The sequence below is a fragment of the Rhinolophus sinicus genome, chromosome 14, assembly GCF_057876585.1.
Source record: "Rhinolophus sinicus isolate RSI-liver-muscle chromosome 14, RSI-T2T, whole genome shotgun sequence".
Taxonomy (NCBI): Eukaryota; Metazoa; Chordata; class Mammalia; order Chiroptera; family Rhinolophidae; genus Rhinolophus; species Rhinolophus sinicus.
The window spans coordinates 17,625,815-17,639,788 of record NC_142514.1 but is presented as its reverse complement, the minus strand read 5'-3'; the positions used below and the strand labels follow the sequence as shown (position 1 = coordinate 17,639,788).

At 49.8% G+C, this 13,974-nt stretch overlaps 1 protein-coding gene across 6 annotated transcripts; it reads right to left on the bottom strand.

Annotated features, from left to right (window-relative positions):
• Positions 1-538: 538 nt before the first annotated feature.
• Positions 539-13,094, bottom strand: MTFR1L (mitochondrial fission regulator 1 like). 6 transcript variants are annotated; one of them, XM_088790573.1, is made up of 7 exons: positions 12,505-13,094; positions 9,042-9,176; positions 8,470-8,574; positions 5,539-5,648; positions 5,107-5,318; positions 3,600-3,921; positions 539-1,533 (listed from the first exon to the last, which is right to left on the bottom strand). In XM_088790573.1, the coding sequence occupies exons 2-7, from the start codon at positions 9,054-9,056 to the stop codon at positions 1,428-1,430; spliced, it is 870 nt and encodes a 289-aa protein (XP_088646699.1). In that variant the 5' UTR covers positions 9,057-9,176; positions 12,505-13,094; the 3' UTR covers positions 539-1,427. The 6 variants fall into 6 exon arrangements, with proteins under 6 accessions (XP_088646699.1, XP_088646698.1, XP_088646701.1 ...); XM_088790572.1 differs by lacking the exon at positions 12,505-13,094 and adding an exon at positions 12,234-12,367; XM_088790575.1 differs by lacking the exon at positions 12,505-13,094 and adding an exon at positions 12,234-12,367 and having other exon boundaries at positions 3,600-3,885.
• Between the last annotated feature and the right edge of the window lie 880 nt (positions 13,095-13,974).

Genomic DNA, 13,974 nt, shown 5'->3' with positions numbered 1-13,974 from the left:
CATTTTAGAGTTACGTACTATGTTTAAACATCTCTCCCTCAACGAGCCTGAGCTTGATGTGACCATATCACTCTACCACAAGGTGGGAGAGAACTCCCATTGTAAAACTGAGTCCAAATAAATGACTGTTTACAAAGCTGGCTCTGATGGTAATTAAAACATTACCATTTTGTAGAAACAACATTTTATTATATGTTGTCACTGCCATGGTTCTGAACAGGAGTCTCATGTGACCTATGTATGTGCTACCCAAGGTGTTATCCATCAGGTGGCAGTTTCCCACGGTACTAAGAGGCTTAAACAGCCTGTGGAGCCAAGCTTGCAAGTTCTAAGATGGAACTGCTTTGGGGCAAAACCTCTACAGAAAGGGACAAGACGCTCCTTGGGGAAGTTCTCTTATAAAGGCCGGACCTTATAAGGAAAGGGGAAAGGCAGGAGCCTGTTAATGAAAGTCAGTACTATAAAATTAACAGGAATCCTAGACCCGTGGGGGAGACCAGGTGGTTACAGCTCAGAGATGGACACAGCAAATGCACTATATCTCCAAATCCTTCCTTTAATGTCAGGTGATGCTTCAGCCCAAACACACACAGGATACACACCGTAAAGAAAGGGACCTGAGGGCATCTGAGTCATGCATGGTGTGGTGGGTACAAACCTTGGCCCAACGCAAGGGAGCAGTCAAGGGCCTGGAAGAAAGGTGGTATTCTCTTTCCCCTCCCCATTTCTCTTTCCTGCTGGGCTTCAAGTCCACGGAAGAGAAAATTTTTCAGTGGAACTAATGAGGCTCCAGGGCCTTGGAGGGTAGATTTGGTTGTAGAGTATTACAAAATATATTTCAGAAAAAAACAGGCCAGGCCTCCCAGAAGCAGCCCAGACGTCAGCTGGTCCAAAGGCTCGACCTCTACAGCTAGGTGTTGGACGGGGGGCAGGGTGACTGCTGAGCACTGGCGTCGGTTCATGATGAAGCAGCATAAGAGTTTTCCTGCCTTGTGAACATGTACATAATCATTTATAATCCCCTCCTCTCTGCTCTGATGCAAGGAAGCTGCTGAGAGTGACAGCTGGGCACAAAGTGTCCGGTGAGACCAGTTATGGGGTCTAATGCAGTGAAGTTAAGTCATTCAGGACCTCTTTTCACATAGGAGCAAGGGAAAACCAGACACTTCTAGCTCACCCTTTAAACTTAACACATTCCAACCTACACATTTACCTGTAGCAAGTGTCTCAGCTCAAAACAGGTCTTAGCTTCTGCTAAGGTTTGAAGTATGGGAAACATAATCCAGCTCTTTTCTTTCAGTCCAAGCTCTAGCTTTCGGCAAGACTGTTGCAGAAAATTTCTGAGAGGCAGAAACATCTGCCGTGAGGAAGGCAGCTATTGAAAGAATTCCAGGAGCGTGTGACTGAGTTTGCAGAGCTGAGTGCTGTCAGTTTCCTTTTCTGCTGATATCTTCTTCCTTCAGAGCAAACTTCCTTCTTAGGACCTCAGAGATAAGGACCGCAGGGTCTTCCTCCTTCAATAAACTCCGATTCCTAGAGACACAACAATAATTTATTAATAATTTAATAATTTCTTGAGTACTTACTCTGGCCTGGGCAGTGTTTCATGTCTTTGAATACGATCTCATTTAATCCTCCCAACAATCTTAGGAGGTAGGTGCTCTGACAATCCTCTTTTTTTTTTTTTTTGACAATCCTCTTTTACAAATGAGGAAACAAGCACAGAAAGGTTATATAATTTGCCTAACATCACTAGTCACTTAGCTAGAAGGTAGTGAGTCCAGAGTCTAAAACCTAGCTAGCTGGTTGCAGACCTCATTTCTTAACTAGAATGTTTTACTATTTCCTGAGACGGCTATAAAATGTGGGCAAAATGAAAGGCCATCAACCAGTTAAGAGTTGGCCTGTGGTGGCTAAGCTTCTGCTCCCACCTTCTGGAGCTTAGTAGCACTTCCCCAGGTCAGCAGGGGACGAGACTAATGACTCCTGGCTATTCTGACCTTTATTAGTTGCAGGGAAAAGGTGTGCTCAGGGCACCTACTATCATGTCTCCCCATCAGGAAGGCTGTAAGGTTTTTTTTTTTTAAATAGGAAATCTAGAATTTATACTGAAACATTCACCTCTTAAGAGACCTGTGGGAATAAAACCAATTCCAGATTAGGGTAGGTTCAAATTACCTGGTACATCATTAAAAAGTGTCCTAGATACCTGGAAAATATGTGCTTGAAGTCCTAGTAAACTTATATACATATATCCTTATAAAGGCATGTTAGTAGTCATGAGGCTAGATATGAAGGCCAAGATTGATTATTAAATCTTGAAAGCAAAAATAAGTAATTGCCTTCAGTCTGTCATATTTCTGAAGCTTTGGTGACGGGGCTACTTTCCTATGCTTAGTCATCAACCCAGCTCCTCCGAGTAACAGGGACAAAAGATCCCAGGACACAAGTGGGAGGAGGAGTTTGATTTAATATGGGGCAAGAGGCAAGTAAAAGAGTTTGAGAGTCAACCTATAAAACACTGACCAGAAGAAAAAGACTCAGGCAGCCCCAAAGCAGCAGCAGCTGAATTTGGGAATGCAGGAGACCAAAGAACTGTGGGTATGACCAAGACCAACCTGGCCAGGGCCAGAGAAGGATGGTGAAAGTGACTTCCCTAAACGATTGACTAACTACCGGGAAGCAATGAAGGAGAGACGGAAATGGGGCCAGCAACACAAAGGGATCCTTACACGGGTGAGAAACCTCCCTTCAACAGGAACTTCATCAGCTCGAAAGAACCCTCACCTCCCACAAGAGCTTTCAATTTACATGAACAAATACAGCGGCACACACTGGCCTTTGGGATCTGGATTTCAAACAAATGTTTCAATGCCCAGGAACCCGCAAACAAGCCCCTCTGGTGCGTCCCACGTAGGAGCTCAGGACCACACTTGGAGAAACACTGAAAGGTGGTCACTCCCTCAGGCTGGAGCTCCAGGGCTTCTCTGCTGGACGAGTTTCACAAGGTAGGTATTCCCCAAATTCCCTCACACCCCATCAGAAACACCTAGAGCTCCACTCCTTGGGGATTTGGCTTTAGTAAGTGTAAGGTGTATTTTTAACAAATCTGAACAATGGGCAGCCAGATTTAGGAACTAACTTGTTCTCAAATCTCTGAAATGCAGGGTTGGTGGACCACTGTATTTTAAAGCAGAAACTGCCAACTTTATGAAATTCTCCTTCCACCAAACAGTCTAGCAATTTGAGATACTACTTATTATGCAACCCGACTCTGAAGGGGGGGGCATGGGAACACTTACTAGCAGGATGAGAACTGAAGTGGTGAAGCCTCCTGGAGGGCAGAAGTGGGATTAGATGAACCTTCTTAGAAAATTCCTACTAGTCTAACATTTGGTTGGCTTAGATCACCCCAACCAAATGTAAAGTGTTGCTCTTTCCTCACACTGGGGCCCCAGGCATTAGTGAGCAGGGAGCAGGCTTGTTAACAAAGTAAGTCACGGCTACTAAGGAGGCCATAATACGTAAGTGCTATTAGATCACGGGTCACAGGCGACTTAAACAGTAAGTAGATCACCGAGTACTGTATCAGTACTTACAGGTCTTGGCTCTGCTTCATCCGGTGAAAGTCCTTCAGGATCCCCATCATGTCTGCAAAGCTGCTGGCCTTGGACAGAGAGAGACAGTCATCCTCTTCAGACGAGCTGCAGGTGGCTTTGTGTTCTGGTTTGCAACATTCAGGGCTGGCAGAACAAAGCAGGGGGACTGATGGAAGCTCAGGGACCTCTACCTCGGTCTCCTCGGTGATGTCACTAATGACAAAGGAAGTTGTAGAGTGGAATGAGGATCCAAAACAAGGTAAGGGAGAAGAGACATTTGAACTTCCTGGAGATAAGAAATCTGGCGTTAATGAAGCCGAAGCTGAAAGAGAAAACAACAGGCATGGATGGACATTGGGGCTAGAAAACAGCAGTCATATCTTCTCACAAGCACTGCCTACCAAGCATTCATTTCCCGGGCAAGCCCAGGATGGGTAACCTCCACTGTAAGCCAGTGGAAGCTTCCTCCACGACCCTTCCCTCTTAGGATTTCAAGAAGGTGTAGAAGCACTGGGCTCTCCAGTGTTCCAGGGGAGCAGAAACCCCCCCCCCCCCAAGGCTTGGGCTCCTAAAAGCTTTCATTCTGTAACGAGCTATGGAGTAAAAGCCCTGTTCAGACTGAAACAATGACAGAACCGAGGCTGGAATTTGTCCTTTTCTCCAACTGACCTAGTGCTTCTGACTACCCTGCTCTGAATGCTGTCGGTGACTGGAAGAAGCTCTCTGTAGCAAAAAAGAACGGTGACATTTCCCAAATTTAATGGCATTTCCAAGTTTCTCAAACAATGATTTTTCATAAACTACGTTAGCTCGTCTTAGATGATAAAAAGTTATGCAGTGAATACAAATGGAAATTTCAAGTACAATGCCTCTAAAACTGCCATGAGGGAATTAAATACATGAAGATTTCAAAGAGAACACCTTAATTTTCATGTGTTCTACCAACTGATAAGGTTTGGGAGCTGTACCTTTGAGTCAATTAGGAGCAAAGAAATGAGAACAGGAGGAACATGAGGAGAAATAAACCCTGAGCCGCTTGGGGGAGAGCCACATGCGGGGATTTCATGCCACCGGTGAAGGCAGACTCCCATCCATTTCCAGCGGTTCTGCCTTAACTGCAGACAGAAAAGTGGAGGGATGGAGAGGTAGCCTCTGGACAAGGAAAGGGAAGACAGGTGCTTAAAGAGGATGCTTATTTCTAATATTGAAAAGGAAAGACACTGAGGATCATGGAAAATGTCATCTTAAAGACACTAGGCAGAGGGGTGTTAGTTTTCTGGCCAAGGGAGGGAATCTGCTTGGGGTCACAGGTTAAGTGAAGATTTTGTTCCTAATCAAACCAGTCAGCTCAAAATGGCTGATAGAAACCATCTAGGAAGGACGACAGGCTACAGGCCTCCGAGTAACCCAGAGCCTGGGCCTAGTGCCCCTGACCTAGGGACTGCCATTTTCCTTTCCGCCATCCTGTCCAAAAGCCAAGGGGAAAGGCCCTGACTTGGGCTCCTACCTGTGTCAGCTGCCACGATCTTAGCAATCTGGCTGCGCAGGTGGCTCAGCTCATCCTGCAGCTCTGTGGTGCGGCTGAGGGCTGGCAGGGCTGGCTTCTTCAAGGCCAGGAGCCTCTCCTCCGAGCCACGCAGGTTAGGCACAGAGGCATTGCGCTGCATGACGATCAGAGGGCTGGGCTTCCAGGTGTGCCTCAGGGGGCGTGTATCGCTCCTGGACCAGGGAAAGACAGGTGTATCACAGGCAGCTAGCTGGCCACTGCACCCCTTCTGAAATGCCGTCACCCACTCCTATGACAGACAGCCAGGTTCTGCTTCCACTCGGAGCCCAAGCTCTCATTCCTGCTGCCCTCAGCCTCTCACAAGCACTCCCTGCCGCCTCATGTGGGAAGAAGCTCCCCATTGCCCAGCAGACTGGCTATTGCCTCAGCTACCTGACCCGGGCATATGTCTCCTCTTCATCTGCAGCAATCCAAGCGATGTCAGCCAGAGTGGGGACTGGGGGCACATCCCTCAGATACAAGTCAGAGATATTGGGCAGCGTCTGTAGGGAAGCAAAATTCATCAACAAACACTGACATGAAACAATCAGACCAGGCAGAATACATACGAGGGGCACCTAATCCTACAGGACAGAGAGGAGGGTTCCTGGTTGGAAGCAGCTTGAATAAGAGGCCAGAAGCAAGAGAGTTTGTGGAGTTACAAATAGTACAGCATGGCTGGAACAGACAGGATTGGGGTGGGGGTATTGCAAAAGGTTGGAAAGTAAATTAGGAGCTTTGATTCTAAGAGCAATAACGAGCCACTGGGAGATTGTAAGGGTCAGATTTTAGGTTTTAAAAGATTATTCTGCTGCTGTGTGGAACATGGATGGGAGGCTGAACAGCCCAGTTATAAGGCTGTTGTATCCTCCAAGCAAAACAGGGATGGGATCTGTTTTAATAAAGTTTTATTGGAAAACCAGTCACACCCATTTGCTTATATGCTGTCTAGTGGCTATTAAGCTATAATTGCAAAAGTGAGTCGTTGTAACAGTTACAACCCACAGCCTAAAATACTTATTATCTGGCCTATAAAAGAAAAAGTTTACTGACCCCTGGCTAGAGCCAAGGGGTCTTCAGTGGGTGCGGCCAGAATTACCTTTTAACAGAGAAGGCTACTGTCTACAGTGTCTTGCCCTCTGGCTGTGAGAACACAGGTGCAAGGACATCAATAACCCATTGCTCAGTAGGTTTCCTCTGGCCAGCTCTTTACACCACCATTAGAGCTGTTAGGTTGCTGCAAAAGTAATTGTGGTTTAAACGGTTAAAAATAATTGCCAAAACTGCAACTACTTTTGCACCAACCTAATAATTAGGATCTACACTGTTAATCGCAACCCTGCTTTGAGAAAACTTAATAATGCGAATATTTAGGTTTGAATAAAAAAGACACAATTATATAAAAGGAATTGTAGTAGGATTCCTTGAAATAGCTCCTCAACCCAAATGAACAGCAACCAGGGAACAGAGAGGCTGAGTGACACTATGTTAAATGAAAAATTAGGAAGATTCAATCATGTTGAGTATGATTACAAAAAGCAAAAAACATGCCTCTAGGAAAAGATGGAAAAGAACTTCAACAAAACATTAACAGTTACTGTGTCATGGCTATGTGATTATAGGCAATTTATTTTCCTTTTTCCTTCCCATAATTTAATATTTTCATATGGGTAAATTTAAAACAAATCAGCAAGATTCCATTAAATAATACTTAATTAATTTACAACAGCGATCCAGGGATAATTTCTCAAAACCCCACCCATACGTGAGTTAAATGCAGATGTTTCTGCTATAAACTGTTCGGTATATGGTGTAGGAGCTGATGGCCCTTGCTGTTACATGGGAACTGGGTCTCCCAGGAGAGAAGTGACCTTCCACTGACCCAGGAGTTACTACTAGGATGGGCCATTTAGAGGGGAAGCTTTCCTTGAGCACTCTGCTATTGGCAATTACATGAGTTAACCTAGTACATAGTATGTGCTCGATAAATGGCAGCTGGTGTTACTAACACAGGCACACCTCACTGTACTGCACTTCACAGATGTTGCGCTTTTTACAAACTGAAGGCAAGACCTCTCCACAAGTAAAAAGATGACGACGCTTTATTGCAATACTTGCTTTATTGTGGTGGTCTGGAATGGAACCTGCGATATGTCTGAGGCCTGCCTGTTCTACTCACACGTCCTGCTCTGGGAGCCTGTGCCTCGATCAGCTCTGCCCAGCAGCATCCGGGAGAGATTATAACCAAGTGTGGGAGCAACCCTCCAGAGTCCTTCCTACTCCCCAGCTGTGCTTCCCTTTGCTTCTGATGCTTGAGGCAGCTAAGGCCACATCCCACTCATGCCCTTTAGGCAATTCTGGATATCTGGGTCATGGGACAGCTCCCCCGGCCTCCCCAACACACACACACATGCTTCCAACCCCATTCCTGACTAATACCAACACTGACACCACTTCTGACTCCAGATCTAGCTCCTACACAGACTATGCATGTCAACATTTGATACACAAATTCAGCTCCATTTCTGTGTCCACCTGGGCCCACGTCTTTTCAGGCACATATTTGTCTCCTCTGTAGGCAGAAAGCTGAAATACTTCTTTTGGGTCCCAAACCACACACCTTAAGCATGTAGCCTGGCGCTGGTGCTTAACCATTTAGTAATTCTTAGAGGGAAGCACTTGGGACTCATAAATACTTAGCTTTCCACTGCAGAAGGGGGTCTCGGAGATGTGGGCCAGGCCAGAATCTGCTGCAAAGTGGGTACCCAAGGCGCCCGAGACACACAGGTAAGACTGAAGCAGCTCAGTAAAGGAGTAGCCAGACTTGGCCAGAAAGAGGATGAGGAATAATGGCCTCAGAGAAACTAAAAATAGGTGGTGAAGTGGCCAAGTCTCAGGGCTGGTAAAGAAAAGCCGAATTCAGCTCCAAGGCACACAGTAGAGTCCCACGTGGGGACCTACAACCCTGCCAGGGTTGTAGGCAAACCCCTCAGCACGACCTGGCTGGTGTGGAGCTGGTCCCAAGGGCCTGCTCTGATACACTGGGCTGCAGAGCCTGATGAAACGGAGCCACACAGCAGAGGCATCACACATGCAAGGTGATTAAATTTATGAGCAAACTGGAAGCCTTACTGTTGTGGTCACAGGTCTGTGTGTCATCAGGAAGGCACAGTGACCAGAACCCATTATAAACACTTAAGTATTTTTCTGACAAATGAAAAAGTGACCAGGAAAGCAACGTGCCTTGGCAATGCCAAGGACTAGGGCACAGCATCCACCTTCCACTCTGGGCCTCTATTCTCCCTGCCCTTCCAGCACACTCACCTCAAAGGACGCCCGGGGACATGGCTTCAGGGGCAGGTTAGTCCCAATTCTTCTCACCACACTGCGAGCAGCCCCATGTGGCTTGTTTTGCCAGATTGGGATGGTCTAGAGCAGAGAGGGATAAGCACAGGCTCAGAGAGGAGTCCAAGTACTGTCCCCGTCCTCTCCCCCTCTCCTTTGCCAGGGAAACTGAATCCCTCAATCCCAGGGACAGGTTGGAGGGTGGGTAGGGGTGTAAGTCAAGTCTCAGTGATAAGTGAGGGCAGGTTCCTGCCTCCACCTTGGCAAACCACGTAAGGGGACACCTGCCAAGGCGCAGTCAGTGTGGGGCGATCTGCTGAAGGGCTGAGGAATCAGCTGTGCGCAGGGATCTTCCAGGCTTCCCTCCCTTCCCTCTGCATAGAAAGGCAAAAGGCAATGACTCCTTAACTGCCCCCCAAATCATAGTTGGTTCTGCCTGGGGGCAGTGGGTGGAAGGGTGGCCTCCCTCCAGTTCCAGGCCTCCAGGGAAAAGGGAGGACTAACTGGAGTTTCAGAACCTCCGCAGGCCCTGCGCTGGCAATGCCCCTTACCACACTGGCTTCCATTCCCGACGTTTCAACCGGCTTCTGCACTTGCAGGACAACGCAGCCACAGGGCAGCTCGGGGAGGCAGGAGGCGTGATTCCTTCATATCAGGCCATCTTCAGGAACACCACAGTCCCCTTCCTGTGGAATGAACGGCCTCACAATGGGGACTCAGTGGCCACCACACAAGCCCCACAAAACCAGGCCCGGCAGAGCCATGACTAACACCAAGGTTTCTCTGACATTTCACAGGGGAGAAAACCAGCCCAAGAGGCTGCCCTTACACAACAATGGTTTTTCCAAATCCGGACCCTTGGAGGTTTTGTTCCAAACTTGTTGCGTGAGCTTGGACAACCCTGGGAGGCCTCCTGGGCCCTTGGTTTCCTGAAGCAAAACTTGTAAAGATGAAACAGAACTCTTTGGTAGTTAAAAAGCTCATGGAAAAGCCAAATGGTAGATGCCACCCGTCAATGAAAGCCCAGCATTCACTCTTGAAGATGAAACATGAAAGAGCCCAGCATGTGCCACCCAGCCGATAGGCTGGGCCCCTGCCAGGGGGAGAGGTAAATGAACAGCTGGCGCTCGCCGATCTCAGTCTACTAGGCTACAGGGAAGAGTCTCTCATTTTTTAAAAATCCTAGCTCAGCCATCTACTGGCTTTGTCGTCACAGACAAGTCACTTAACCTTTCCAAATGCTGGTTTCTGCACCTGTAAAAAGAGGACAGGAACAGCTGCCAGTCTCACCTACTTAGTAGAAGGATCAATTGGTGAAACGGAATGTAAAGCACTTAATGAACTGTTAAAATGTGACAGATGGGTGGGGTCACCCTGACTGGATTTTTCACAGCTGCCCTGGCACCGTAGCAGATGCAATCAGTGAGGGAGCTCATTCCCATTCATCAAACACAATTCCCACATGGCTGGGCACTGTAGGGACTGCAGACGAGTAAGACACAGCCATTCTCTCAAGGAACTAGGAGAGAGCACCTGAGTACAGACTTCTAGCCAAGGCTGGATGTCACTGCTGAAGAAAGCCACACTAGGCAGGTAGCCAGGTGGGTTTAGCCCCCTGACCCCAAGGCCCCATGGTGAGTTCAGAGAGGGTAGAAGGGAAGAAAAACAGCAACAATACGGCAGGTCCAGGACTGGAAGGTGAGAGATTTGTCAAGAGGAGCAGAGTAGGCGTAAAGCTTAAGTGGGGGTCAAGTCATGAGGGCTGGGAATGCCCAGGGGAGAAGTAACTGGGTAGCCAAGGGCAGGTTCTGATCGGGATGGACTGGACGACCAAAGCAGCTGGTTCTCGAAACCTCCTTTGTGGAGTCTCTTTCACCTCTGGGGGAGGAGTTATCACTCACTTTGTGGGGAAAGGAAGCTGGAGAGAGAAAGGAACTTGTGTGAAGTCACTCATTGGTCTTGCCAGTAGAAAGCGCCTCACGTCTGGTCTAGATTCTGCGTCTCCTGCATGGTCTCAACTGCTCAGCGCAGTTCAAGCCTTTCATCCAGGTCCCACTGTGTACCAAGCTCTGCTGAATGTCCCTGCTTGCCACAAGTCCCACATGACAGTGCTTCCCCGGGTCTCATTTTAGTCATTGCAGCCACTTCCCTCAGAACTTCCCTCCAAAGACTCAGTTGGGCCTACCTCACACAACAACCAGAGGGACACTGCTAGGTACATTCTTCCTTTGTTTTAAACCCCCCCACAGGCTTCCTAGCTCAGACAGGATAAAAGCCAGACTCCTCAGCATGGCCTGGAAGCCTCCAAAACCAGGCCCAACTTCAGCGGACCAACCTCATTGCAGCCTGTAATCTGGCCGCTGCACACACGATGGCCACACCTCCTGTGTTCCCCTTTGCCCTTCGGCCTTCTTTCAGCACCCCAGCGCGACCTGGAGGCCTTGCCCTCTGCTTGAAACGCCAGCACCCGTTCCTCAAGCTCATTCTTTTTTCTTTTTTTTTTTTAAACTTTTTTTTTTTGTTAGGGGAACAGGACTTTATTGGTGAACAGTGTGTACTTCCAAGCCTTTTTTTTTTTTTTCCCAAGTCAAGTTGTCCTTTCAATCTTAGTTGTGGAGGGCGCAGCTCAGCTCCAGGTCCAGTTGCCGTTGCTAGTTGCAGGGGGCACAGCCCACCATCCCTTGTGGGAGTTGAACCGGCAACCTTGTGGTTGAGAGCCCACTGGCCCATGTGGGAATCGAACCGGCAGCCTTCGGAGTTAGGAGCGCGGAGCTCTAACCGCCTGAGCCACCCGGCTGGCCCCTAGCTCATTCTTAATCATTCTTCGGAGCTCAGCTTCAGCATCACCTCCCCTTCTCTGACCGTCAGGTCCTTTACTATTCAGCTCACAGCAACCCTGCATTTCCTTGGAGTCCTCTCCCAACAGTAGTAATTAGGTGACTGTGTAACGAGCCATCTGTCGGAAGGGCAGGAACTTCCCGTAGGCACAGCAAGCACTTAAACATTTGTGCAGTTAAGAAATGAATGAACGAGAGCACCGACTTGGCCTTCATACCCTCCCCCACCCCATCACACCGGCTAGAAGAATCTTGCCCCAGTTCGCTGGCAACGCTGGTAGGTTCTTACCACTGCGCTCCCACAGCCCCTCTCCAGGCTGTTGTCATGCTGACACACGGTCCCGCAGGAGACAGGGAGCTCCTCCAGGGCAGGGCCTGGTCTCATCACCCCTGGGTCCCGGGCGCCCCACGGGGGCCGCCGCGCTCAGTGGAACTTTGCCGAGCGGACAGCTGCGCCAGGGAAGCCGCTGCGGGGACCTTGCCCGGGATACGCCCCCCCTCCCCCGCAACAGCTCAACCCGACAGGGGCAAGGTCGGCCAATTCTCGCTGCCGGCCCAGGCGGCCCTTGGACCCACAGGCCCGGCCCCAGAAGGAGCGAGGAGACGGCACAGGCGGCCCGGCTCTCCGAGGGCCGCGGCCGTAACGACAAGCCCCTGGTGTAGCTCGGCCACCGAAGCTGGGTGACTTGGGCGAGCAACACTCCCTTGGGGACTCAGTTTCCCCCCGTGCCAAATGAGGCGGACAACACCGGCTCCCGCGAGAACTGGCGCGGGAACGGGAGCCGCGGGTTCCGCACAGCGCCTGACACTAGGCCGCGCGGGGAGCCGAGACAGAAGGCCCCGCTCCCTCCTCCCGGCCACTCGGACCCAGTCTCACCTCAGGCACCGGCTCCGGGACTCACTCACCTCACGGCCCCTCCTACCACCCGCGGGCCGCCCAACATCAACTGCCCTCACTTCCGCTGGCCCGCCCCTCCCGGAAGCGGCCCTTTGCAGCTGCGCACCGAGCCGCGCCCCGGCGCTCCCTTGGAAAGCGGGCCCCTCAGGCGGCGTGGCACGCGCCGCTTCTGCGCGGACGGGGCTGCGGGAGGCCACACGTGCCGGCCCGGAGCGGGGACACACCCATTCCCGAGACCACGCCCCCTCCTGTCGGAGCCCTAGGGAAACATTGCCACACCTTGTAGATGCCAGAGGCCGGATTGGTCCTATCCCCCGCTGTTCTCTGTTTCCTTGCTGCTCTGTTTCCTTGCTGCAACAAGTCCCTTGTTACTCAAAGGTCCCAATCCGACCTTTGGAAGCTGAAATCTGTCTACGTTGCTGCTCAGACCCCAAATTGTGTGGCGTCTGTTGTCCCCGCCCCTACTGCAAACTTGAGAATCTTCACCCTGGCGTTCCAGGTCCTCGGACGAGCTTGCTCTGGCCCCCTTCACGGTTCGTAATTAGCAACCAAGACCGTCTACAGCCTTCTCTCCAGCAAGAATGGGCCTCTTCTCTGGCTCCTGACTCCTGCCCTCCAGCTTTGTAGCTTCTATTTTAGCCTTTATGGTTCTCTCTCTCTCTCTCTCTCTCTCTCTCTCACACACACACACACACACACACACACACAATTTTCAATGAGTTGGTTGATCAGGTGGATAGGGTAGATTGATAGGGAGATCCCAGAGGCACTGGGAAAGACCCCCACATTCCTTCCAGGCTCATTCACCCACTCCTTCTTTGTGCTGAAACCCTTCAGGTCCTGGTCTCCATGGCATCCAGGCCTGGGTCACATGGCCCCCTCCGGCCTCAGCACGTGTCTGTGCCTGGCTCACAGACTGCAGTTCTTTGGGCTCAAAGCCAGCAAGTCCCAGCTGCCAGGCACAGGCCAGCCACACAGGGCCTCACGGGCAGAGCTCCGTGCTTGTTTTAATGTTGTGCTGTTGCCCTCCTGAAAGTCATAATTTTTTTAAAACAAGGGGCCCTGCTTTTTCATTTTGCAATGGGTCCTGCAAATTATGTAGCTGGTCCTGGCCAGAGACCTCGGAGGTGGCCCACCCTGATCCCCACCATATTTCAAATGATGAAGGTTGACTTCCCCATCCAGCCTTCTTTGCAGGATGGCAATTGTTACTTTAATCATGGATTTCCCTCTCCTGGGCAATGACAAATCTTGCAAATCCATTCTTTCCTGGGTGTGGTAGATGCTCTTGGTGCTTCACCCAGATCCCCTCTACTCTGCCAATGAATTCATTCTCCAGCTGCTGGGTTGGCTGCTTACAACTGCCCTCTTTTGTGGAAAATTGCCCTTGCAGAACGGAGAATGGAGGCCCTATCTTGGGAAGTTACTCCACTCCCAAGTCAAAGAATACTGATACTGGTTACAAAAGGCTGGTTCGACTCTGCAGTGTGGTTTATGCTCCAGAGCCCTTCGCCTGTGACCAGGCCAAGGCTCGGCGTTGAGACTCCCTACCTGCTCAGCATTTCTCCTTTGCCCATTCTGCTTCACTCCTTTCACAGGTTTTTCCTGACATGCACTCCCTGAAAAAATTACTCAATGCCTGTCTGGGTTCTGCTTCTAAGATAATGGGTTTAACTTCAAAATCTTTATAACACAGAGCATCAGATTCTAAAAATAGTAAGTTCTACTACTGGGTCTATCACAAACTTA